Source organism: Anolis sagrei, chromosome 3 (assembly GCF_037176765.1).
Source record: "Anolis sagrei isolate rAnoSag1 chromosome 3, rAnoSag1.mat, whole genome shotgun sequence".
Taxonomy (NCBI): domain Eukaryota; kingdom Metazoa; phylum Chordata; class Lepidosauria; order Squamata; family Dactyloidae; genus Anolis; species Anolis sagrei.
In genome coordinates this window covers 207,300,235-207,325,793 of record NC_090023.1, presented here as the reverse complement: position 1 = coordinate 207,325,793, position 25,559 = coordinate 207,300,235, and the positions used below count along the sequence as shown (strand labels likewise).

At 37.0% G+C, this 25,559-nt stretch overlaps 2 protein-coding genes across 8 annotated transcripts in view; one reads left to right on the top strand and one right to left on the bottom strand.

The window, feature by feature from the left end:
• HABP2 (hyaluronan binding protein 2) overlaps positions 1-25,559 on the top strand; it is a 55,839-nt gene that overhangs the window by 26,190 nt on the left and 4,090 nt on the right. Inside the window, exons 3-14 of one of the 7 annotated variants that reach the window (XM_060768444.2) lie at positions 4,460-4,612; positions 6,203-6,316; positions 8,319-8,435; positions 9,490-9,609; positions 10,717-10,888; positions 11,702-11,796; positions 13,211-13,466; positions 14,680-14,825; positions 16,414-16,548; positions 20,059-20,204; positions 21,419-21,608; positions 23,847-24,127. In XM_060768444.2, the coding sequence (XP_060624427.2) occupies positions 4,460-4,612; positions 6,203-6,316; positions 8,319-8,435; positions 9,490-9,609; positions 10,717-10,888; positions 11,702-11,796; positions 13,211-13,466; positions 14,680-14,825; positions 16,414-16,548; positions 20,059-20,204; positions 21,419-21,586 (1,622 nt within the window). In that variant the 3' untranslated portion in view covers positions 21,587-21,608; positions 23,847-24,127. Of the gene's footprint in view, positions 1-4,459; positions 4,613-6,202; positions 6,317-8,318; positions 8,436-9,489; positions 9,610-10,716; positions 10,889-11,701; positions 11,797-13,210; positions 13,467-14,679; positions 14,826-16,413; positions 16,549-20,058; positions 20,205-21,418; positions 21,609-23,288; positions 23,375-23,846; positions 24,128-25,559 lie in introns of those variants that run through there. The other 6 variants (XM_060768443.2, XM_060768449.2, XM_060768448.2 and 3 more) reach the window with 6 other exon arrangements.
• Positions 22,210-25,559, bottom strand: part of NRAP (nebulin related anchoring protein) — an 81,883-nt gene continuing 78,533 nt past the window's right edge. Inside the window, exons 40-42 of the mRNA XM_060768441.2 lie at positions 25,162-25,473; positions 24,296-24,448; positions 22,210-23,906 (exon numbers count right to left, since the gene is read on the bottom strand). Of these exons, the coding sequence (XP_060624424.2) occupies positions 23,805-23,906; positions 24,296-24,448; positions 25,162-25,473 (567 nt within the window). The 3' untranslated portion in view covers positions 22,210-23,804. The remainder of the gene's footprint in view (positions 23,907-24,295; positions 24,449-25,161; positions 25,474-25,559) is intronic.

The following is a 25,559-nucleotide window of genomic DNA, read 5'->3' as shown; positions in this document are numbered from 1 at the left end:
TGTAAGTTGTAAGCATGCTTACTAGACAGTTAATAGCCTAAAACCCAGATTTAACTCTAAGTAGAAATGTTTTACGACTGTACGGAATCAGTATGTAAATGCAGAAGCATGCTCTGTGGTAATTCTAGAGAAGTAAAAGCAATTTATACAAAATTCTCCATGTAAAACAAAGGGAAAAGATTTTATCAAGAAGGGGCAGTTTTTTATTACTTCTCTATGAGTTAATATACTAGATGGAGTCCATAGAACAACAACAGTAACATTAGATGACTGTATGCAGGCAACAGTGAGTATACTGGGCAACTTTGTATTTTGCACATCAATATTTCTCTAGTCCTATACCAAACAATCCTTACTGAAACCAAATCCATATCTATCTTTCACTAAGAACTAGTTCAGATTCGTTTACATTTTCAGATTAGATTTTTAGTTTTAAATTATGTTTTTAGATCATCTAATACCACCGGATAATAATCAATATGGTGACCACATTCATGGTCATCTAACAGGAATGCTTAAAGTAGCCTTTTTGTCATAATAAGAAATGTAAAACGTTACCATATTTATATGTAAAAGTTTCAGAAGAATGCGATAGATGCTTCATAGCTGCTGCATAGCAATTGCACATGAAATTAAGATTTCATAGTGATCAAGGCTAAAATCCTATACATTTCACCTATAAGATTAAATGAGTAGTGGCATTTTTAAATGCAGGTCATTTCACCAAATATGTGACTCACAACATGGTGCACCCAAACCAGCCAACCAACTTTTTAGTATCAATTTCCACAACCTCAGGTATTTCCACAGTGACGGGTATAAAACAATAGATGTAGGACTTGGAGCAGAATGCCTAGAATGAGGAAGAGAAGGAAAAGGAGGAGGAAAAGTGGAAAGAGGAGGAGTGGCACCAATAAAAAAAGTACCCCAGAGATCATTCGCAAGCTTTACTAGAATTTATTTGTCCAGGAGGAATGTTTCTCTTTCATTTTCATGCTTGCCCTTCTCCAGTTTGAATGAGAAACCTTTTCTACCTTACTTTTGTGGCATCTTCTTTGTCAACCCTTCTTATTAGAACATTTAATGATAATATCAAGGTGTGAATTGTAGATGTAGATACAAATTAATCGGGTACAGCACTTTATCTCTGTCAAAATTAGCTAACTTAAATGGCCTAAATCCATATACACACTTTTTTTCTGATTCTTCAGGCACTGTGGGTTGAAGTCTCATTAATAATTACTGAAGAAAAAGACCAAGTGAACCCAAAAGAAATGTTCAAACATAATTGAACAAAGGAAGACCAAGATAGTAAAATAGAAGTTCTGAATGGCTGGTGCTATCATGTGGTTAGTTCACATGATGTCACTCAACATTTTATTAGGAACCAATAAAAGCAAGTCAGATAAAAAAATCATCATTATCAAGAAGTCCTTCAGTGGGGGAGAAACTATAAAGGTGGTTTCAAGGCATCCAAAATTGGATCTATTGTTCAGAAAAAGGAAAAAGTCCTGTTTTTTCATCAGTATGACATGCAGATGTTAAAAGTACATGTGGAGCCAAAGATATCTTTTACTCATACAAAGTTTAATAAATAAACAGAGGAAAGTCTAGCTTCTACAAAATCCTCCCACGCAAAGTCAGCTTGAAGTCTGAACTCCAGGCAAACGCTTTCTTTGTTTTTCTCTTTCCCATTGTATCCCATTAAACTTTATTTGCTCAGCGAAGACAATGGCCTTATCTTGGAATGAGATCCTTCTTCCTCAGCCTGGCGTGCACTCCTGCAGCACTTTCATATTGCAAAGACTCGACTCTTGTGAAATAATGAGCGAAGAAAAGAAGTCTTGACTTGACATAACGATAAATGAGGTGAAACTTTTTTTTACCGTCAAGAAACCAGGGTTGGTGCATAGAAAAAAAGAAGGTTCTATTTTAATATGAAATATAAAGCATCCATTGTACAAAAAAAGTATATATATATTTTCATCAGAAGCAAAGGAAGAACAAAGATAAAGGCTGCAACAGAATGAATGAGTTGAGAAAACTAAGATAATGCCGTTGATAATCAGTTCAAGGCAAAGCGTTATCCACCAGGCCATCGGCCCAGCCCTGGGGGAGAGCTTTTAAAAGTGTCCCTGTATGCATTTTCACTCTCCTCATTACCATACCTGCTCTTTGAAACTCACCAGTGGTTCCAACAAACTGCAGTGACACCTGCCGGAAAGAGCGGATGACCCGTCTTAATCAACTACTTCTGTGAAAAGTCTATGGAAAGAACTGCCACCCCATCTTCACTTTGCTGTTCTGAAAGCTATTTGTCAATGGGTACCCTGGGCGCCTATGGAACAAAGATCTGTTTCTGTGCATTGGAAATGTGGCACCATGATCAAAGTTAAGGAGAATCTCCTACTTGTTTCCTTTGTTCGTGAATATGTCCCTTCTCTTACAAGGCGACTAAGACTAGAATAATTACCTCCACTTTATCCAGTACTAGTTTTAGTCTACTGATGTGGTTTCCACAGTGCCCTGAATGGGACTGACATCTTGAAGCAGTCGATATACTTTCACTCAGGCATTTCTCATGGACAGAAGACCATAAACAAAGTTGCATGCACTTCACAGTATTATGTGGGCAACTTGGAGTTAGGAAGATGGAGGTATTAATAAGGTGTCTCAGAAAAAGAATTCTAAATAATGCAGATAAATAGAAGAAAATACAGATTGAGCATTCCTTATCCAAAATTTTTTTTTCTATATGGGTGACTGAGATACCTTTGCTTTCTGATTGTTACTTATGCACAAACTTTGTCCACAAATTATTTAAAATTTGTATAAAATTATCTGCAGACTATAGGTATAGGGTATATATAAAGCATAAGTGAATTTTATGTTTAGATATGTGTTTCAAGATATCTCATTATGTAAGTATATGCAAATATTCAAAAAAATCTGAAATTCAACATACTTTCAGTCCCAAGCATTTTCAGTAAGGGATTCACAACCTGTAGTACTGATTGTTGAAATGTAATCCTTCAGTTCTTCAGTTGACAGTCATGTTTCAATTGACCATGCTGTCATATAGAGTACGCATTAACATAAAACTGTGCTATTCAGACATGTGTTAGGCAGTTCACAATATATATTGACACCGTTTTAGGGTAAGCTTAATTTTTAAACCTAGATTTCGGAACATAATATTTTTGTTGAACTATCATCTTGTAAACATTTAAAATATTTTTAGGCATGAGATAAAAGTAAAGTTGGTTTTGGCAGATCATGTTCTAAATTTCATAAATGTATGTGTCTTGTGTCCCCGTTCACTTGTTCTCAATATCTAATGGAAGTCCCAACATCCATTCTTGACTATTAATATTTTCTTTTTAGAACACATAAAATGATTCACTAGACGAGTTTAATATTAGTACTCTTCAAATATTTCAAACAAAATGTTCAAAGAAAGTTTGTCCTGGAAAAAATAGTATGGTAAAGGTTAGGTTATGGTAGTCTAAATTAGATTATAGTACAATAAGTATGTGAGTATTAATCTGGAATTCCACTACTTGCTCTGGGATGTAGTTAGATGCCTCAGTGAGAGTATCTGAAGAAACTTCTTCGGGATCTCTAACATAAGTAATTAGCACAATGGGTCTTGTTGGTAAATAAGTAAATATGAGATTGCAGCCTTAAAGCTAAATACCACTGAGAAACTGATAGCATTATATAGAGGTCATTATTTCTTTAATTTTTTCTAGAGTGGCCTCTCCACTTTCACAGATTTTAGGGGCACAAGATCCCAGCAAAAGTGCAAAAGATGAATTTTTAAAAAATATTTTTTTACTAGACAGAATATCTCTCTAGAAATCTCCAGATTTTCCAGCATGACTCTCTGTTTAATGTCTGCCAGAATTTAACTGTAGAATCAAACACTAGAGGATCTACAAATGCCTAGAGAGGTGTCCTCTTTAGGAATCTCCAGGTCTGCCAATGTGACTCTATGACCAGTTCCTTGCAGAAGCTCACCAAGTGGAGGATATACAGATTCCTAGAGAGAACATTTTAATCAAAACTAAGAATTATCAAACCCACAGAAGTTAAACACACAAATATGGAGAGTCAACTATGTATTCTCAGGTTACTTTGAAGGTACAGCTAACTAGGAAAATAGTTGTGATTTTAAGCATTCTGAGATGATTAAAACAAATGACTTCATTTACTGTATATTTTATTACATTACATCCTGCCTTTCCTCCAAGTAGCTCAAATGAGTGTAAATGTCTCCTCATCCTCTTATTCTCACAATAGTTCTTTGAGGAAAGTTACGAGAAGAGGTAGTAACTGGTCTAAACTAATCTAAAATTTTATATTAATATAAACAATGCTTACACTTACTTTTTGGTTCTTCTCACTAAAAATTACTGTACCACAATATCTTAAAATGATATTTTATCTCTCATGAAAGGTACATCAACAGCAGATGATTATTACTATGAATACGGCACTGAATATGCACAGGCAGCAGAGAATGATTCTGGACTTGATTTTGATGCCACAGATCCTGACTGGTTTCATGACTACTTGGATTATGATGGTATTTTATTGGTCACACTTTGTGGTGAGAAATGGGGAAATTAAGTATGGAAGAATATGGAGAAGAAGGTCAAGAACCATTTTCAACCCAAACAAGTGTTCTGTCCTATTTCTGTTTGTCACGCTATATCTACTGGCCTCTCTATGTCTCACTGCCAGTTTGGGGAGATGATGGCCTGCATCCTATTCTTAGGTGGATCAGCTGAATCAGTGGGATTTATCTCCATTTTGCCTATTCATCATCTTCACAGTTATTAATTGAGTGGGTTCACTCTAGCAGGGTGTAAGCAATTTTCAGGGCTATATATTAATTTACTAAATAAACTACAGTTAGTATACAGAGCCGGTTCTGGCTGTAGATTCAGTTTGAGTTGTTTATTGGGAGAAATGCTTGGTTGCTATTAGCACCTTCATTACTTTCAATTTGCATTCTGTTTAAGAGTCCCACTTCTCTTTGAAAATTATTCAGGATCAGAATGTAAGACATAATTCCCAAGATTCCATACCCATTTATGATAAACATATAGTTTCTCTCCGATTCTGTAAACAGCATGGCAATATTCATAATATTTTCTTATATATCTATATCTTTCTATATAAAATATTATATATAATCATAAATAAATATTATATAATATATAATTATATAATCTTTAAAAAGGAACAAACTGTTATACTCTATAATATTACAGACCCTTTTAAAGGGATTAGATAGGGCTCTGTCTAGCAATCTGTGAGTACATGAATCAGGAGTTACAACAGGCAGTAAGCAGCTGAAAAAGCTGTATCCAGTCCACACCTGCCTTTGGATCCATGTCTGAAGGTAAAGGTGAATAGTAATCCTTTGTGACATTTGAGTTTATCCTGGAGAAGAGAAGGTTAAGAGGGAATATGATAGCCATGTTTAAATATTTGAAAGAAGGACATATTGAAGATGGTGCATACTTGTTTTCCCCTGCTCTATAGACTAAGGCATGGAGCAATGGTTTCTAACTGCAAGAAAAGAGATTCCATCTAAATATTAATAAGAACTTCCTGGTGGTAAGAGCTGTTCAGCAGTGTTCATACCGCCTCAGATTGTGGTGAAGTCTCCTACTTTGGAGATTTTTAGACAGATGCTGAAAGAGTGCTTTGATTATGTATTCCTGCATGGATTAAACTGCAGTGGTTCTCAACCTGTGGGTCCCCAGATGTTTTGGCCTTCAACTCCCAGAAATCCTAACAGCTGGTAAACTGGCTGGGATTTATGGGAGTTGTAGGCCAAAACACCTGGGGACCCATAGGTTGAGAACCACTGGATTAGAGGTTGGACTAGATAACAAGAGATATTCCAGCTCTGTGATTCTAGTCTTGAGAAAGTGGGAAAGCTATGTAAGACTAGGCAAAAAGAAGACATCCACTCACTATATATTTGGGACTCCATCCCTTATCCTCCAGTCACCATGGAGCAGTTTAATTATATCTGTAGGTCCATATGGTCCCCATTGCTGATGTAGGCAAAGATGAAATTGGGTGGTTGCCTGTAAAGTAATTCATTATGGCTATTTCTAAAAGAAACTATTAATTATAAAAATGTATTTATTTATAACAATAAAAGAATACTCTCTCTGTATAGTAGAAAATCCTTGTGATGCCAAGCCATGCCAGAATAATGGGATTTGTGAAAGGAACAGAAACAGCTATACATGTCGCTGCCCCAAACCATACACAGGATCTAAATGTGAGAATGGTAAGTGGTGTTTTTATATTTGAATTTTTTCCTGTTACATAAAACCAAGTTGTACTTTGTCCATTAAGCTTCCTTTAATGGCCTTGCTTTATCTTTTAAGAATCACAAAAAGTATCAAGATTTTAGCACAATCCTGTAACTTTTCAGACTAGAATATAATTTATTTATATTCTAGTTTAATAAATTTATGTGAATCCGCTGGCAAAGGCAGAATTTCACACATTTTCATTCACTAATATCTGTCACATCTATAGAACCACTCACCAATAATTCTCCAAAGATAAAATCTCCAAAGACCATGTATGTGTTTTTCCCCTGAATTTCTCTTTTTGAAAACTAGTATTGACAACAAACTTCACTGTATTAAAACACAAAATTCACAGTCTTTGCCTTATATCAGATTAATATTTCCAGTACATACTACATGAAGTTAGGCCTCCATATCGATTGTAAAGAAATGGCAAGAATTCAAACCGTAGAGAGTAAAGGCACCGTTGTTGGATAAATAACATTTTTATTCCTCTGAAAGGCCAGTTTAAATGAAACTTTTGTAAAGTGAACAGTTCTTTAAATGATCTCCCTTGTATGAATTGAATATACAGCTATAATTTGTACCATAGTTCATGACATGGACTTATCCATTACACCGAATGTTTCTATATCCATGTCAAATATTTTTGACATTGTTATGGGATTATTCCACGTAGTGTGAAAGCACATAATGAGTCTCTCTACACCACGGAGCAGAAATGTGAAGATACTATGTACTTGTTTCAGTCAATCCCCATAGGTTAAAAAAGGATACAGACTTTGAACAAATCTACACTACACAGTAATGGAAGATGGATATCACTTTAACTGCCATGGTTACTTCCTATGGGATATTGGGATTTGCATTTGGATTAGGTAGTTCATCATCTTCATTTATGTTATTGTACTATTTAAATACATTAAAATATGCAAAGTATATGAACTATACACAACTGAACAAAATAATATCACTGACAGTAACAAATATTACTACAGAAAATAGCATAAGAGAAGATCACAAATTTCAAATACAGGATATTTTTAAAGCTACCAAAAGAAAATTATCTTAGGAACTCAATACTCTAAGTTTGAGTTTGTAGAGAATAAAATACTTCCCCAAATTATGGCCAGCTCAGAAAGATACCTTTAGATGAATTGTAATGGTCATATATAACTGGCTAATGAGGAAACTGGGTGAAGCAATGAGATCTGAGAAAGAACATGTTGCATAAAGTCAGAAGAGTTCTGAAATGCTTTATTGAGATATTTAGAGTGTCCTACTAGAGGTCTAGTGTTGTAGTTCATACCAGGAGTTTAGAGCTTTCTAGCAGGAAATTCTATTTTACCAAACTACAAACCCCAATCTTCCAGATGGTGCAGCCACAGCAGTAAATGTGGAATCAAGTTGTTATAACTTTGTGGTCTAAGAAACTTACAAATACATGTATCACATGAACAATATGGAACTGCATTATTTCAAACTAATATATCATTTTATATTTATAATTTATTGTGTTTTATTAAACATTTAAATATGTTTTCCAGTCAGCCGCCTTGCATCCCAACCTTGGGAGAAAGGTGAGATGCAAATAAAACAATATGGAATAAAATAAAATATAAAATATAAAATTATAGTGTTTGTATTAGCTGTCGATCTGGTATTATGATGGCATAGCTCTATATTTCAATAATAATAATAATAATAATAATAATAATAATAATAATACCATTTGTCAGCTGCAAAAGGCCACCCTACTCGAATCTGCATGCATTATTCACCAATACATCATACAGTCCTAGACACTTGGGAAGTGTCTGACATGTGATCCAATCCAACAACCAGCATAGTTATCTTGTTTGCAGTGTACTAATCTTGTTGTGTTTCAAATAACAATAATGCCAAAACATGATAAAAGGGAGGCCCAAATATACTTAATTTTCTTGTTGACTTTATTTGTGTCATATTCTACAGTTCTAAATACATGTAAAAGAATAAATTGCAATAGAGGAGACTGCCTTGTAACTGTAAGAGCGCCTTACTATCGATGCAGTTGCCGACATCCCTACAAAGAATCATTTTGTGACAAAAGTAAGTACCAAACTGAATATAAATAGTTGCTATCACACATTGTCCATAAATCCTAACACAACTACTATTAACACTGCCTGTATTTCTAGCCTAAGAATATATCAACCACTTTGTCCTGCTTAGCCTGTTTGGCCTATTGTATATTTTAAAATATTCCATAAATCCAGAAGGAGCATGTGCTGGTCAAAGACCGTAATAAATCATTGATTGATTAACCCAGAAGGAGCACTTCCTTCTCTATACAACTTAAGTAGAGTTACATGTGTTGTATCAGTAACTCTACAGACAAGAAATTGTCTTTTTCAAAGTCAGTCAGTAAGCTTCAGAATGGACAAGGAATTTAACTTTTTATTACTTTTTCGATGCTTGCCTTCTAAGTACGAGGGGTATTTTTTAAGTAAGGTCCGTTGGAACATAAGTACACAAAGAAAGTTTATTTCAAAAAAGTAAATTTATTTTCAGAAAGTACATACTTCACTCTATTTTTCAACATAGTTGCCAAGTTTGTTCAAACACTTATCATACCTCTGAACCAATTTTAAAATACCCTCTTCATAAATCCTCGCTTCAACTGAAGCCACCAAATCGTCTGTAATCAAAGAAGGGCAACCGGAGCGCTCCTCATCATGGACGTTGTCACGGCCATCTTTGTCGTACCCACTTACGCACTTTGCTTTCACTCATAACAGTATCACCGTACACTTCACAAATCTGTCAATGAATTTCTGCAGCAGGCAGGTTCCTTGCTGACAAAAACTGTATCACAGAGCGAATCTCACATGCGGCAGGTGAGTTGATAGTCTTAAACATTTTTAAAGCACATAACAGAACCGTACAGGTTAGCTACAGAGTGGAAACTGAGCACAGTTGTTCCCGAGGCATGCCGGTACACGACGCACGCACTCCTTGCGGCATGCGCGCGAACTATAACAAAACGGACCTTACTTAAAAAATACCCCTTGTATATTGTTCAGACTAACTCTTTTTCTTGTTTAATCAAGCCATAATAACCTTTAAATACCCTATTTTACTTTGTTTTTCCAAACTTCGACAGCACAATCGCCTTGCCAACCAAATCCTTGCAAAAATGGAGGCACTTGTCAAAGGCATCGAATAAGATCCAAGTTCAATTGCAAGTGCCCTGAGTCATTTAAAGGAAGGTTTTGTGAAATAGGTGAGGAAATGTTCTGTATTTTTAAATATGCATGGGATGGGTTATCATTGAAGAAAAGGATTGACTCATTCTTTTCCACTTGTTGCAATTTGCTAAGAAAATTGATATATGACTGACTCTTAATACTTGTGTCACAAAGGCAGAGTTTTGTACAGGTATCAAGCTTTGAGAGGACCTAAATGCCCTAAATGCATTAGATCCCATTAGATTCCAGGGTCAGCCCTACTTTTATTTCAGCGGCAGGCTAACAACAAATAACAGATGCTATCATCAAAGCCATGGTTTTTCCTGTAGTAACCTAAGGATGTGAGAGCTGGACCTTAGGGAAGGCTGAGAGAAGGAAGATAGATGCTTTTGAACTGTGGTTCTAGAGGAAAGTTCTGAGAGTGCCTTGGACTGCGAGAAGATCCAACCAGTCCATTCTCCAGGAAATAAAGCCCGACTGCTCATTGGAGGGAAGGATACTAGAGACAAAGTTGAAGTACTTTGGCCACATCATGAGGAGACAGCAAAGCCTATGCTGGGGAAAGTGGAAGGTAAAAGGAAGAGGGGCCGACCAAGGGCAAGATGGATGGATGGCATCCTTGAAGTGACTGGACTGACCTTGAAGGAGCTGGGGGTGGTGACGGCTGACAGGGAGCTCTGGCGTGGGCTGGTCCATGAGGTCACGAAGAGTCGGAGACGACTGAACGAATGAACAACTATCATCTATATTTCACATAAAGGAACTGGGAAAGCCAGCTACAAGTAATCCTACCTAAGAAAATTCTAAGGAATAAGTCAAAAGACAACTTGGAGAGACATCTAACTTTAGCTACACCTTTGTTGCCAGTGACATGCAGGAGTTTATTTCAGAGTTTATTACAGCAATTGTGAATGCTAAAGATCATAATAATGCATTGAGTGAGAACCAAGTAGGAAGTGAGACAGGTTTTGAAGGGTTTTCTGTTGCACAAACTTGGCAGGATGCAATCTTTTGCAAGTAATAGCGTAAAGAAAAATCCCCTTTCTCTATCAATATCATGCAAGAAACATAAGGAGAGAATGCCTAAACTAAAATTTTCAAAGAAATAAAAATTATGACATAACATGGTTATCTTGTTGTAGGAACTGAAGACTGTTTTGAAGAAAATGGGATTACCTACAGAGGAAATGTTAGTCAGACAATACTTCACAAAACGTGCCTTCACTGGAATTCCCATCGTCTCTTGGAAAAGAATTACAATGCATTTATGGAACATGCTGACTATCATGGCCTTGGTGACCATAACTTCTGCAGGTAATCTGGTAGTCGTGTCTATAGAAATATTTCCTTCACCCTACCTTTCATTCATACAGAAATAACTCTCCTGTCACCTCACTACTCTTTAATAGTGCAGGGCATACAATTAGTGGTGCATCCTGCAAAAAATCATATTTACTGCCAGTACTATTAATGGTTATGATCTTGGATATAACTTCTTTCTCGCACAAATGAATAATAAGGTGTACCAATGACCTTAGAACTTAAAAATTGATTATCTGTAACATCATTTCAAATGGGATAGAATCAACATGGTGCACTAGTTTGAGCATTATACCAGGACTTTGGGGGACCACAATTCAAATTCCCTCTCAACATGAAAACCTACTGGATAAATCATACCCCCTCAGTCTCAGAAAGATGCAAAGGGAAACTGACTCTAAACAAATGTTGCCAAGAAAATCCGGTGACAGATTCACTTTAAAGTTAGAAATGGTTTGGTGGCACACAACAATAAGAAGAATGTTGTATAATATCATCTAATCTGGCACAATCTTTCAGTGGAGGCTGGTGATTTTGATGTCAATGATATAATGGATATGCACCATATTTTAGCCAGAACTTTAAAAGAGCTACTCAAGGTGGTAAGCCCAGATAGGTTTGGCATTATGTGTAGTTTGTTTAAAGTCTGAGCCAAAACCTTAAGAGGATTCACTGCCACCTCAGAACCAGCAATGTTCAGTTTGACAGTTCTTAAATTGTGTTTTCGTTTTTTCTTCACTTGTTAACTCCTTTTCTTAAATCATTACACTTTTGTGACTGGTACATTTTGAAACCTGCCTCCTTCAGGAATCCAGATGGTGATGAAAGACCTTGGTGCTTTATCACTACAATTAACAAATTGAAATGGGACTTCTGTGATATCTCCCCATGCCCGGCATCAGGTAAAGTGAATAAGGATATGGAACATATTACAATAGAAAAAAAATAATTGTGATCCAGATTGGGAGTTGTTGCAAATGCTGTGCCATCTAGAATGCAGCCCACTAAACTGTAGGTACTCTAGAATGATTTTTTTCAAAAAGTTATTGAAAACCAGCTCAAAAGTGTAGTAGTGTTGTAGAATCTATTATTTGTAAAGCACTGAGAAGTATGCCAAACAAATAATAGCTTGACAATATTGTCAAGAGATCTCAGAGAAAAATGAAATATGAAACAGTATTGCAGAAAACAAACCATTCGTAGAAGGCTGGAATAACATCTTACATGAAGTATTCGGGGATTATATTCATACACCAAAGGTAACAGTTTTGGTGCTATGAAGTTCAACTTCTGTTGGGATCTGTTTCTGAATCGAAAGGTATCCTTAGGATCATAAGAAGATGAGATTGGTTCAATTTGAGCTTACATCACTTGGATACCAGAATATGTTTGTGTTTCCTGTGGTTTCTTGTTTCATTGTAGTGTTTGTCATATCAAAGCCTTATAGCAAGACTATATGGTCTAAAATCATGTCACACTGGAAAAAGACTACAGCATAGTGGAAATTCCTTCTCCTCTGCTCTCCTTGTCCCCTGTTACCTGTAAACACTCTCTTTACTGGCTCTCCAGAGAGAACTTTTCTAGGAATAGGGGATTGCCTTCTGGCCTCCTGGAAGCATCAACAGGAGAGATGGGTAGAGGTAATCCTTGTGATTTGAGCCCATAATCTTTAAAAACAACTAAAGCAACTTTCCTGCCTAACCATTTGTCCCATAGACTTAAGTTTCTAATGTATATTTATATACCTTGTGTCACAGCATTTTTTTAAAGCATGGTTTGTGTGTGTGTGTGTGTGTGTATGTATGTGTGTGTGTGTGTGTGTGTGTGTGTATATATATATATATATATATATATATATATATATATATATAGGTAGTTCAGATGCTTTATCTAACTATATCTCCCCCTCCATAGAATGAACCAATTTGGAAATGAAAGAAGGGGGAACTGAGGAAATTAGGAAGGGGCTATGAATGTGTAGGAAGCAAACATTGAGTAGTGGTTGGACTAGGACACTAAGACACCACAGTTCCATGCTCGGCCATGGAAACCCATTGGCAATCGCACACTCTCAGCCTCATAAGAAGGCAATGGCAGATCCATTCTGAAGAAATTTTGCCTAGGGTTCTTCTGCCTTAGGGTTGCCATAAGTCAAAAAGGACTTGAAGGCACATAGCAACAAATGAATTGGATGTTATCTTAAGTTTGAATGGGGTGAGAGACTTTGAAAGAAGTTATGATGCCATTCAGACAGTTATAACATGTGACAATACCATTAGAACATTTTCAAATGCCATTGTCACTTTTGTATTCCAGCAGAGTTATCTAAGAATATAGCCTTATCCACCACGAGCCCTACAGTGGATAACATGCCCAGAACATGTGGAAAACCAGAGACAAGAAGTCCAATAAAGCGAATCTATGGTGGTACCAAGACAAAGGCAGGGAAGCATCCATGGCAAGCTTCTCTTCAGAGAAAATTTTCATTGAATCCTTTTTGGCAAAAGGGACATTACTGTGGAGGAACACTGATCGAGTCATGTTGGGTCCTGACTGCTGCACATTGTGTTCTGTAAGCATGCTCACTATGGATAAGCTGTTTGTTTTCCACATGGTACATTGCAATAAGAAAAAAAATAACTGGTCGAAGTCACTGATATCTAGGGTGATAGAATGACTTTTGCCTCAGTTCTATATTGGCCTCACTTCTACATTGTTCTTAATATGAATTAAAATTTCAAAATTTGACTCATGTATTTACAGATGTGCATTATAAAGACATGTTCTAATTAGATAGACAGTTCACCTTTACTGAACACTGATGCCATTGCTTTGTCAGAAGTGTCCACCTGACTTTTAGTCTACAGCGTTTTTTTCAAACTGTCCAGATATTTTGGAATTCAGCTCCCAGATATCCCAGCCAGTTTACCAGCTGTTAGGAATTGTGGGAACTGAAGTACAAAATACCTGGAGGACCAGAGTTTGAGAAACACTGGTCTACAGGATAGGCAAGAGATCCAAGACTAAAAGTTCATACCAAAACATACTGAATATTTGCTACTACCATCAAGATCTGCACTGGAGCAATGTAAATTAATAGAAACAGTTACAGCTACTTTCTTAACATGCTTAGAAATATATTATGTTTAAGATGTTGCTGTGTGCCTTCAAGTCATTTCTGACTTAGGTCAACCCTAAGGCTACCCTAGTACAGTGTTTCTTGCCAATATTTGTTCAGAGGAGGTGTGTCTTTGACTTCCTTTGAGATTGAAGCCCCTTCCACACTGCCCTATATCCTAGGATCTGATCTCAGATTATCTGATTATCTCAGATTGTCTGGCAGTGTAGATTCATACAATCTAGTTCAAAGGTGCCATTTCATTGATAAACGGTGTCACTATAATACTGTACGTCTAAACAATATATATATATATATATATAGAGAGAGAGAGAGAGAGAGAGAGAGAGATGAGTATTTGAATAATACCTATATGTCTTAAAGTTAAAAAATAAATCTACCTGAGAATGGGAATAAAATGCTGCAGCTGCTACTAGAAATTGCCAGTAAATAGTCTAGAATGACAGAAATGGTGTTTGTATATTTTAAAAGAATTACAAGAACAAATATAACAAGCTTCTGATATATTTGCACCATCTGAGAGAACCCCACAAAATAGGAATTTTTTTGTGATTGTCAGTTCCACTACAGGTATTGAACTATATGATCTTCGAATCTCTTTTTTCTTCAATTCTTTACCTATGTGTTTTTTGTTTTTTTCTCTCAGAAGAACAAATGCACATACCCTCCAAGTGGCCCTTGGAAAACAAGATCTCAATAGCAGGGAGTATCATGAACAGAAGTTTGATGTAGAAAAGATAATTAAACATGGACACTATACAGAACGTGATGACATCCCATACAATGACATTGGCAAGTTTCTGGTTTCATGACACATGTTGCTAATTGTCTTACACCTCATTGCTAATGAGGATGAAAGAACCAAACAGTAGTCATTAGTTCAGGGCTAAATCAGAGAAAAAAGATGTTGTTGAGTTACAATCTCATCAGATGAAGGCAGAGAAGCGTCACCTCCTCGCTTTTCTGTGCTGTCAGCACAGAGTCCCCTGGAGCCCATCACATGATGCAGGGCTACTTCTGGCAGGGCTCCGTGGGGCTCTGTGTCAGCAACATACTGGCAGCATTGCAGCAGCAGAGCCCATTCAAAAAAGGCAGAGTAGCCAAAGAGGACACAGGGGACAGTGGGGAAACATCGTGGGAGGGCAGAGAACGGACCCCGGCTGTAGAAAACACCACCAGATGTGTTCCCTACACTGCCCCACAATTTCCCCTGCTGTCTGCCATTTGATGAGGTCCTTAGGCAATAGAACAAAGGACTCATGAAGATGTTGTCTTCCGTAGTTTTGAAAGGGATATTTGTTTAAATACTCTACGGAATATCCCCTATTTGGGGCTTAAAATCCAGCCATATTGGGGCAAATTGAGATTCCACAATTCTTGTATTTTTGCATAAGTTGAAAGCAGGTGCCATCCACATCTTCAGCAGACTAACCCCTGAACTTTTGAAACAAAGTAAAATGATGTTGGGTTTCAAATGATGGGTGTCTATCTGCTGGGATCATTGATGGTATGGTGCTACTCTTCTTCTTCTTCCTTTCCTTCCCCCAGTCAGAAAAGCAGTGCAACCCCAAATTGTATATTAGCTATTATTCTCTCAGTCACTTATAGAACTTAGAGTCAGAAGAATGTTTTACTCACAACAGATGACCCCAATTTGAGGCCATTTTATTCTTTATCTGTTCTAGAATTGATTTGTTATGAGTACAGCTTGTAGTTGCTTTTGGAAAGAGCAGTGCCAAATTTGTTTGAAGACCAAGCATTTAGTATGAAGCAACATGGTCTCAGATAGTATCCATCTGTTGTGCTGACATGATCTTTCTACTCTCCGTTCTACAGATGACAAAGTGGTGAGCATGTGAGGTTGGTCTGTATATGTCCACCTCAAACCTAGGGAGTGTATAGCCTTCCACAGCACTTCTAAACTCCTGGAAGGTCTCAAATCTCCCAGGAATCTTGAACTCTCACAAGAGATTCTCTTCTCATGTGATTTGAAGTGGGATTTATATAGCACTGCCTCATGTGCACTGGTCACCCTTGGCATCAGAAAACCCTGGTGATCTTATTCACCACCGAAGAAAGGAAAAGAGAAAAAGAAAGAGTGAAGCTGTTGGTTTTTCTTCCAATTCCCCTATTTCTGCCTTTAGTTGCTTCCTGCCCCTAACCTTCCAAAATCACCAAGGCCAATAAACATGAAATGGTCTGTCAGTGTAATTTACTGCTCTAATCTTGAGAAAGAAATTGAAAAATAAAAATCATCGTGTTCAAGAAATACAGAGACTTCACAAACACAAGTGTTGAAATTGCACCTGCTCATAATACAATTCAGAATGAATATGTGAACAATATGGCCTCAAAATGTTGTCTTCCATTTTGCCTACAGCTTTGTTGAAACTGAAACCGAAATATGGCCATTGTGCAGTGGAAACAAAATACATCAAGTCAGTGTGCTTACCAGATTCAATATTTCCAGACAATACTGACTGCTACATATCAGGATGGGGAGAGACAGAAACAGGTGAGTTGCTAACGGGTGCTGTGTGATATTATAGCTAATCAACAGTACAACACTTATCCTAACTTATAAATATATTATTCCATATTGACATTGTATATGTTTGTGTGTGTATGTGTGTCTATCCAGTCTTTTATTCAAAAATAATGTTGTAACACTCAAGAAAAACAGCTTTAAAACAATTTCTTTAAAATTTCAAACAGTACAAAATAAGACCAACCATTCTCAGACATTCAATAATTCTGTAGACCAAAACCAGATCATGATCACCAATAGCTTGGATATACATGTTGAGTACCTCTATCCAAAACATGTGAAACCAGAGTGTTTTGAATTTCAGATTAAAGCCAGGTTGTTGAAGTCACCAGGAGTGACTTTTTTCTGCTTCAACTAGTGTGCCAGCTGTGTCCTTTCTTGGGGAGGACTGATTTGGCCACAGTGGCTCATGCCTGAGCTCCTCTCAATTGGGCTACTGTTATGCATACTACCACAGGGCTTCCCTTGAAAAGTGTTTGGAAGTTGCAACCAGTACAAACTGCAGCAGCCAGACTGCTTATGGATTTTAGAGACTTGTATTTAACATAAGTCCTACAAGAACTACATTGGCTTCCAATTTGCTTCCAAGCTCAACTCAGGCTCTTGGTGTTGACCTATAAAGCCTTATGATAAAGCCTTATCAGAAAGATCACCTACTCCTATATGAACATGTAGAAATCTGAGATCTTCAGAAGAGGTCCTGTTGCATGTCCCAACACCTCATTTGGTTGGTTGGTACACATAGCAAGAATTTCTCTATAGTAATGGTTAGCCTCAACACTTTTAAGCTTTCTATGATAAGTCAAAACAATGCTGCTCTGCCTGGCATTAAATTTTTGAACTAAAGTGCATGCATTGTAAGTGTGAACATTTATGGTGTCATAGATCTATTTTCCTGTAGCATTTGCTTTCACCTTCTCTTATGATGTGAGGCATCAGAGAATAATGCAAAAGGATTACATGCAAGGATAATTTCATCTCAGCTAGATACTATAGTGCCTACCTCCAAGGACCTAGCCTTTTGGAAGGAAATAGTTATCCATTTTAGTTTGTACTAAATTATATTGTATTCCAAAATCCAGGCTGTTGGACTAAGCCAGATGGCAGCTGCCACTCATTATTTGTGCAGAATAAGTCAATTTGGAAGAAAGAAACCACAGATTATAAAATCCTAAATATATATCTTGAATTTCAACATGAAGGCATTCTTACAGTATGAAGGAGGAGGGTAGTAAACTTTGCTGAAAATTCAGAATGTGGCAATCTGTTTTAGAGTCAAAATAAGAAGCAATATTTAGGCCAAATCTTCCTGCAACTTCCTCATCCCTATTTCTGTCACATGCCGTTCACTTTCTTGACTTAATTCAAAGAATCAAAACAGAGTGAATGAGTCTATATGCTCCCATTTATGGATTCTGAGCCATAACTAGGAAAGAAACCCAGGAACTGTGACAGTATTTTCCAGCCTATTGGTTTGGATAAGTTTTTGATAAGCAGCATCTGGATTTTTGGATGCATATTGAAACTGAACTGCCAAATCTATTCATGTTCAGCTAAGCTTCTGTGACATACTGTGAGTTCTTTGGAAGGATGAAATCATTCTTGTGCTTAAAATAAGATAATGAGAGCTTTCTTTTTTTAAAAAAAATGTTTTTTTTCAATTTTCAGTTAATGAGGTGCTGTAAAATTGCAGGTGGACAATATGTCAATCATGTTCCCCAAAGTACCCTCATGTTTTATGAGCAATATAATCCAATATGAACTGTATACATCTTTTGATTTAATTCATATTGAAAGTAACAAGCATCTGGTATGCAGATTTTGTAGATTATGTGCTGGTGATGTGAGTTAATAAAATGCAATTTCTACATGATGCAGTCACCCTTAAAAACACACACACACAATCAAGACTATCTTGTCCAAAAGATTTAGCCTGTTATAATACTGCAATAGTTAAGCCTTTTGTTTATCTTCCATTCTTTTCTCATTCTTAGCTGCAAAAAACTAACAATCAGCATATGAATTAATTTAAACAGAAAACTAGTATGTCAAAGGTTTCTCAGTGAGTTCCATAGCTTTTTACAAACATAGTGTATCATACTGATTGCCTGATGCCAAAAAGGTCAACAAATAGATGCAGGTGAAATGTCAGAAGAGAATGCCACTGGAACACGGCCATACAGCCTGGAAAACTCACAGCAACCCAGTGATTGCAGCCAGGCCCATAGCCAGAGGGTAGGTGGTGGTTAAGGGTTTTATCAGAAATTAAAGATTTTTTAAAAAAACCTGGTTTACTCATGAATTGGTTAACCTTCGACAACACAATCATGTTGTTGTTGCCTTATAATGTCTTCATTAGTTGCCAGTGTGTTTCTGGACATAATTCATAGTATTAATAATGAATTTTAAAGCCCTTAAATGTTTTAGGTCTAGGACACCTTAGGGACTGCTTCCTTCCATACTGACCTATCCATTTCCTAAGATATGATGAAGGGGTGCTTCTCTGTGTACCTATGGTGGAGTCGCAGTTAATAGGGACAAGAAAAACTCATTGCACCAAAATTCTGCAATTCCTACTATAGGAAGCTAAGCTGATAACTGACTGCTTTTACCCTGTTTGATTGTTTCTCATTCAGACATGTGCCATGATTTTTCTTGTACAATTTTATTTATAGTATTTATTATTTGCTAGAACTATTTATATCTTGTTTCTATATATGCAGGTTCATAGAGTCTAATCTGCAATAAAATCAACATGAACAACTTAAAACACTTGAATAAAGTTTAAAAAATATTTTTAATAGAAGAATATATATTTATTAGATTTATATTCTCCCTTTCTCACCAAATGGGACTTAAAACAGTAATTTAACAATTTAACAGAGCAGCTTAGCATTAGGAAACTAGTTATCTCTTTCTGTGGCATTTTATGTTGTTGCATTTCACAGCTTTTAACTTCTGTGAGCATCCCTGAGTGAAGTGTCAATTATAGCAATGTTAATATAAATAAATAACAGCTCTAGCAGAAATGGATCAAAGCTAGTGGTGGCAAAATTTTATTAAGAAATCTCATTTGTACAAGATTTGGCCCTCATTGATCTAATGAATAAAACACATCCTGTGACAAATGTAAAGATTTGACCAAAGTCCATTTTTACCCACTGTTTACTTTTGAAAGTCAAGCAGGCCAGAATCTTCTTACATTAATTTGCAGCTTGCAAATCTAACAAAATGCATATTTTCAAAGGCAAATTTCACTGAGATATCAACCCTTGCTAGCCTTTCTCCTATTCATTTCCAAACCCTACCTTTTAATGATTGAGGCAAAACTTTTGTTAAATTTCAAACCTTCCAACAGATAATCATATTTTGGGCCCCACAAAAATTCTGTGATCTTATATAGATTGAAAACAAAGGTTTAGCAGTGGGAAGATGAGAAGTAAGAGTTTCTTCATTTTTCTGGCATTCATCTTGCAGGTGAATCATCTCATCAGCTGTTAGATGCCAGAGTAAAGCTGATTTCCCAGATGCGGTGTAACGCACCAAGTGCATATAATAACAGACTGGATGAAAGCATGCTTTGTGCAGGAAATCTTCAGAGAACAAGAGCTGATACTTGTCAGGTCTGTTGCTTTTTCGGTATTTGAACACTAATTTCTCTTTTAACAAAATGTAAATAGGCTATGCAGAGTAATGTCTGGCAGGGTACTACATATGTATCTGCTTCTTGTATCAGATACATTACAACAACCTCCTTCCTTTCAACATGATGCGAGAGGCATGTCCTTCAAACTAACAGCAGCTCTTCTGGTGACAGGCAAGCCTATGGGGGACTTAGAAGCTGAATTGGTACAAGCCATGGAAACACGGGAGAGTTGTCATTCAGCAAGGGTTTCCCATGATATATCTTATTAACATTACCCCGCAATCCCCATTTTTTCCAGATCCATTCAACTTAATTACTCTGTTATCTGCCTCAGTGCTTTATCCATCAGCCTTGTCCTTTGCCAAGTGATTTGCACCAGCCCCCGTCCGAGCTCAGAACTGTGCACTACTCAGACCATTGATGGTTGTTAGATGTCTGCTATATATTGTACAATATGTGTTGTTTTTTATATTGCTAATACTCTTTTTATGAAATCTGTGGCTTAACAAGACACCCCAAAAAGTGAGATCTATTTTCTGAGCCACATGGAAACTGTTTATACTCCCCCCCCCCCCCCAATTCTCCCTGGGTGCACATAAATTCAATATACTTCTTACTGTCTCTAGTATTATGCAAAATCTTCCAAATCATACACATTCACAAATACCTTAATGATTGATATCCCCCTCCTATCAAATCATGGAAATATAATTACATTAGAGCCTTGCTTGTCCAACCTTCACTTATCCAATGTTCTGTATTATCCAACACATTCTGCCTCCTGCCCGGATCCAGAGGTGAAGGAAGCGGAGTGTATATCTATCTGTGGAATAATGTCCAGGATGGGAGAAAGAAAAAAACCTTTATCTGTTTAGGTGCTAAATTTGTAATTACAGTAATTACTATATAACATTACTGTGTATAGAGCTGTTTTTTCTGTCAATTTGTTATAAAACATGATGTTTTTGTGTTTAATTTGTAAAATCATAACATAATTTGATGTTCAATAGGCTTTTCCTTGATTCCTCCTTATTATCCAACATTTTTGCTTCTCCAGCGTTCTGCCAGTCCGTTTATGTTGGATAAGCAAGACTCTGCTGTATAATAAATTCTCAGTTTTCTGAAAAATCAGAGTTTATCCATGATCAATATTTGTTCCTGAAACTAAAAGGTTTCTTTTATTTTTACTAGGGAGATTCAGGTGGTCCTCTAACCTGTGTAAAAAATGGATCTTATTACCTCTATGGAATAGTGAGCTGGGGAGACCAATGTGGATTAAAAAATAAACCAGGGGTTTATACCCGTGTGACAAGATTTCTTAACTGGGTTCGTACAAAAATTCAAGAGGAATCCGATTAAAAACATGCATCACAGAAAAAAGGTAAACTTAGTAAATATCTTCCTGAAAACTTTAGGGAATTCTAAATATATTTTTTGAACGGCGAGGCAGCAATCCTATAGTCACTTATCTTTGAGTATGTCCCACGGAACTTAGTAGGTTTCATGTCTGAATAAACATATGCAGGATTGTGCTGTAAAAATGGAATCTTATATCCACTTACCTGAGAATAAATGTGCTGAAATCAATTTGATTTACAGTTCAGTAAGCTTAATAGCTCTAACTCTCCCCCCCCCCCCCCCCGGCTATATACATCTTGTTTTGTAATTGGAGTATTGTTCTTATATGGTATTTGTCTTTTTGCAATATTGGAAGCAACATATATATGCTACCCTGGGGTTCTTTGTCAATGAAGGATGAGTTATAAACTTTCAAATTAATCAAAATAAATGAAATTTCTAAATGGTTGCTGAGCACCATAAACTGCTAGTTTCACTAAGTAATTCAAACGATTCCATGCTTTCCTCAAACTGTAATATCTACTGCACTGTTTTAGGGTTTATTGTTTTGATTTGGCTTCGAAGAGGGAACATAACAATACTGCTTGAAGTATCACCATGAAATAAGAAACCAGACAACAAAATATGGAACAAAGGGCCATTTATTGACCTATTTAAAACTGCATTCAAGAGCAGTAAAAACTAACCTGGAGGGAGCAACAAAGAAATAGGTCATGATGGAAGCCAGTTATCACACAATGACTACCTTCTCATCTACTACTGGGCCAACACGTGATCCCAGGGGCAGTCCACTTAATGGCTTGCTCACCTGGACGGTCATTACTGGAAGGCCATTCCAGGGGCATTCCCTCCCGAGCCCCAAAACTCTATAAGATAAAGTGTGACCCCCCCCCCCCCCCCCGCTCCAGCCACAAGGGGAAAAATCCCAATATGCCTCCAAGCCCTGCAACTCATCAGGGCCATCTTGGGTATCCCCTTTCACCCCATATAGAAGGTACCAAGATGAACACCAACAATGTTCTCCCCCCAGTTCCTGCCACTGGAAACTTAATTAGTAGCACCACCCAAATAAACTTCTTCCTCCAACAACACAATATAGGGTAGGTGAATAGGGTAGGAGAGGGAAAAAATTCCTACTTGGCCCCCAAAGGCGACCAGTATTAGCTCATAATGTGGCGAGAGTGGACGGGCAGGTTGCTGGATGAACAGCTGAAACAGGAGGGAGGGGCCAGCTGCTTAATCCTCTGCCCAGGCCCTTCCCTCCTGCTGAGACTAGTGTAAAACACCAGTCAATGCATTACCACTGGTCTCTTCATTTCGGCTTCAATTCCTTGCCCCCAGTCAAATCCTTTGGCTGCTGGCAAGGCCTATATTAGGAGCAATGAGGAAAACAATTGCTGACTTGTTTAGTTTTTATCTTCTACAGACAAACATCTTTCCAAATAAAAAGTATTATGTCATCTGACACACTAGCCCAACGTATCTCAATGAGTGAATCTGATATCTCAAGTTAGAATTTGAACTAGATCTCCTGGTTCAGATCCAGGCAGATTGGTTGTGGATTCTAAAAATTGGAGCCCAAAAAGTAATTTTGCCATGTTCTGCTCAAATCTACCACTCCTAACTCCAAAAGCAAGAATTGTATCCTATTGATGCATTCTCTCTCATGTCTTTTCCTACTGATTCTAATTTGTTTACTCAGTTTTACCCACAAAGGACAGAATCCACCTTTTACAATCTCATAAACCTTCACACACTGAAGAGCATTGTCAAGAGTCTGATCAAGCCATCTTTTGAATGTTCAACTACAAATGAGTACAGAAAATGAAAGCAGAATTTCATTGTTTGTGCCAATAAACACAGAAAGGGGCTCTGTTGATTTACTTTCAATACAAATAATTTTATTTTCAACAAATCATGATTCATTCGGTTTTTGTAAGCTGAGCCTGCCAGTCATCTAATATAAATCTCATTTGCCAGCATAATAAATACTAAGTTACACAATACATAAATGTGAAATCACTTATAATATCCACACAAAAATATAGAGATCAATATTAAATTACTTGAATTAGTTTCTCTCCCACATCCACCCACCCATCCACAATAGGTGTCATCCTATATGCTAATCAGGAAATCAGCACAGCTACAGTACGTAACCTGCAGAGCAAGCTGAAAAACATATGCCTTTCCCTCCAACAGATGCCTGCATTTCAGCTTATTTCTTAATTAGTTGCATTTTTCTCCGCTTCACTTGGAGAATCTCTGATGCATCGGGGTTGATTCTGACTTGTTGGGATCCTTCGCTTGTTGTATGTTCCTGCCAACCAAAATAGATTCCAAATACAAGATATTAGTGAATGCTAATCTACAATTCCCATTTATGAAAACTATGATTAGAAATACTTCACCTGTTGTTTTAAACACACACAAAACACAAAAGCAAAAGCTTAATTCAGAGAAAGTAATCTTTCTCTGGTTGATTGCTGTTGCTAGACTGGTACAAATGCTTAATCCTTGAATAAACATTACTGCTAAAGGCTTCTGAAGTTTCTTTATTTGGTCTGTGCTCTCTTGAGCTGTCTGAATATTGCTGGTGTAAGTGGAATAGTTGCAGGCTCAGGAAGAGTGGGACATAACCAAGTCATCATGCACTGGGGTTTGGTACCCTGGATGCTGAATAAAAAAGTGACTGATCCATTCACTTACAATGTCCAAATTGTACTGGTCCGAAGTCCCTTGACGTTCTGGTTCCTGTGCAAAGGCTAGCTCAGCAGCCCTTCTAGCCATTTCAACTCTGTAAGAACCTGGAGGGGTCCAGCCAATGCCTTTGATCCAGTTCAAATCAGATTTGTACTTGACCTTCAAAACAGATTCATCATTAATTGAAAAGGTTTTTCTGGGACTATATACCTCACATTCTTACAATATTAAGGAAAGCATGTTCCAAAAAATAGCATCCTGGACTTTTATTTCTCTAACTGGGGAAAAAATGAGACCCTTATTTCAAAACCTAAAGATTCCGAAATACCAAAGAAACTATTTCAAAGCAAAAAGTGAATTGCAGCATGTAACAAGAATATTCTACATATACGCTGTTCACCGTTATGTCAGCATTTAGATGTATCCTTTCTTCTTTCTCTCTTTGCATTAGCAAATATGCAATATTTTTCATCACTCCAAAAATAATGTTGGAAATCTGTGGAGCTGTACTGGAATTAACAGAAAGTGTCATTGTTGTACAGGAAGTCTAAGTTAACAGTGGAATTTCTATGATCTGTGAATCTTTCAGTAGAAGACCCAGTGTCTCAAACTAAATAGTTCCAGCACCATTCATGGATGCTAGATTTGGGGAAAGGGGCATTTCTCTAAGTATTTCCAAAAGATGAGAGAATCAAAGCTCAAAATTGTTACTTACTTTTACTGTAATTCCTAGAAGCCCATAGCCAATATTCATGTTACTTAGAAGATGTTGTGAAGCCCAACATTGGGTATGAATATTTTGAGTAGAAAGTAGATGCAACCTTTCCCTAATCTTAGGAAGAGGCTCTGATCTAAGGATCGAAGCTACTTACATCACTCTGCATTGTGGATGCTTTCTTGGCATGTTTTAGATTCAGTTGTTCTGGGTCGCAAGTATATTGATGAAGGTGCTGCCTGTAGTTGACATCACTGATAAGCTGTTGACTTTTCTTTGCATGGATGAATCCTGGTTGATCAAGTTGGCTTTTGAATTGGGCTTTGTTTCTAACAAAATCTCTCTTGTACTGGTTGTCACTCTGGAGATAACCCATCTTGAGGAAGTGTGCCATTTTGGGATCCTCGTCCACATTACGCAATCCAATCTGGTGACCTCTGTCCCTCAAGAAGGCCTCTTTGTACCTGAACTGTAGAATATTAAAACAGAGAGAGACTGAGTCCCATATGGAAACATCCTTTCATAACAAATAGTATATCATCTTTTGGGAGATAT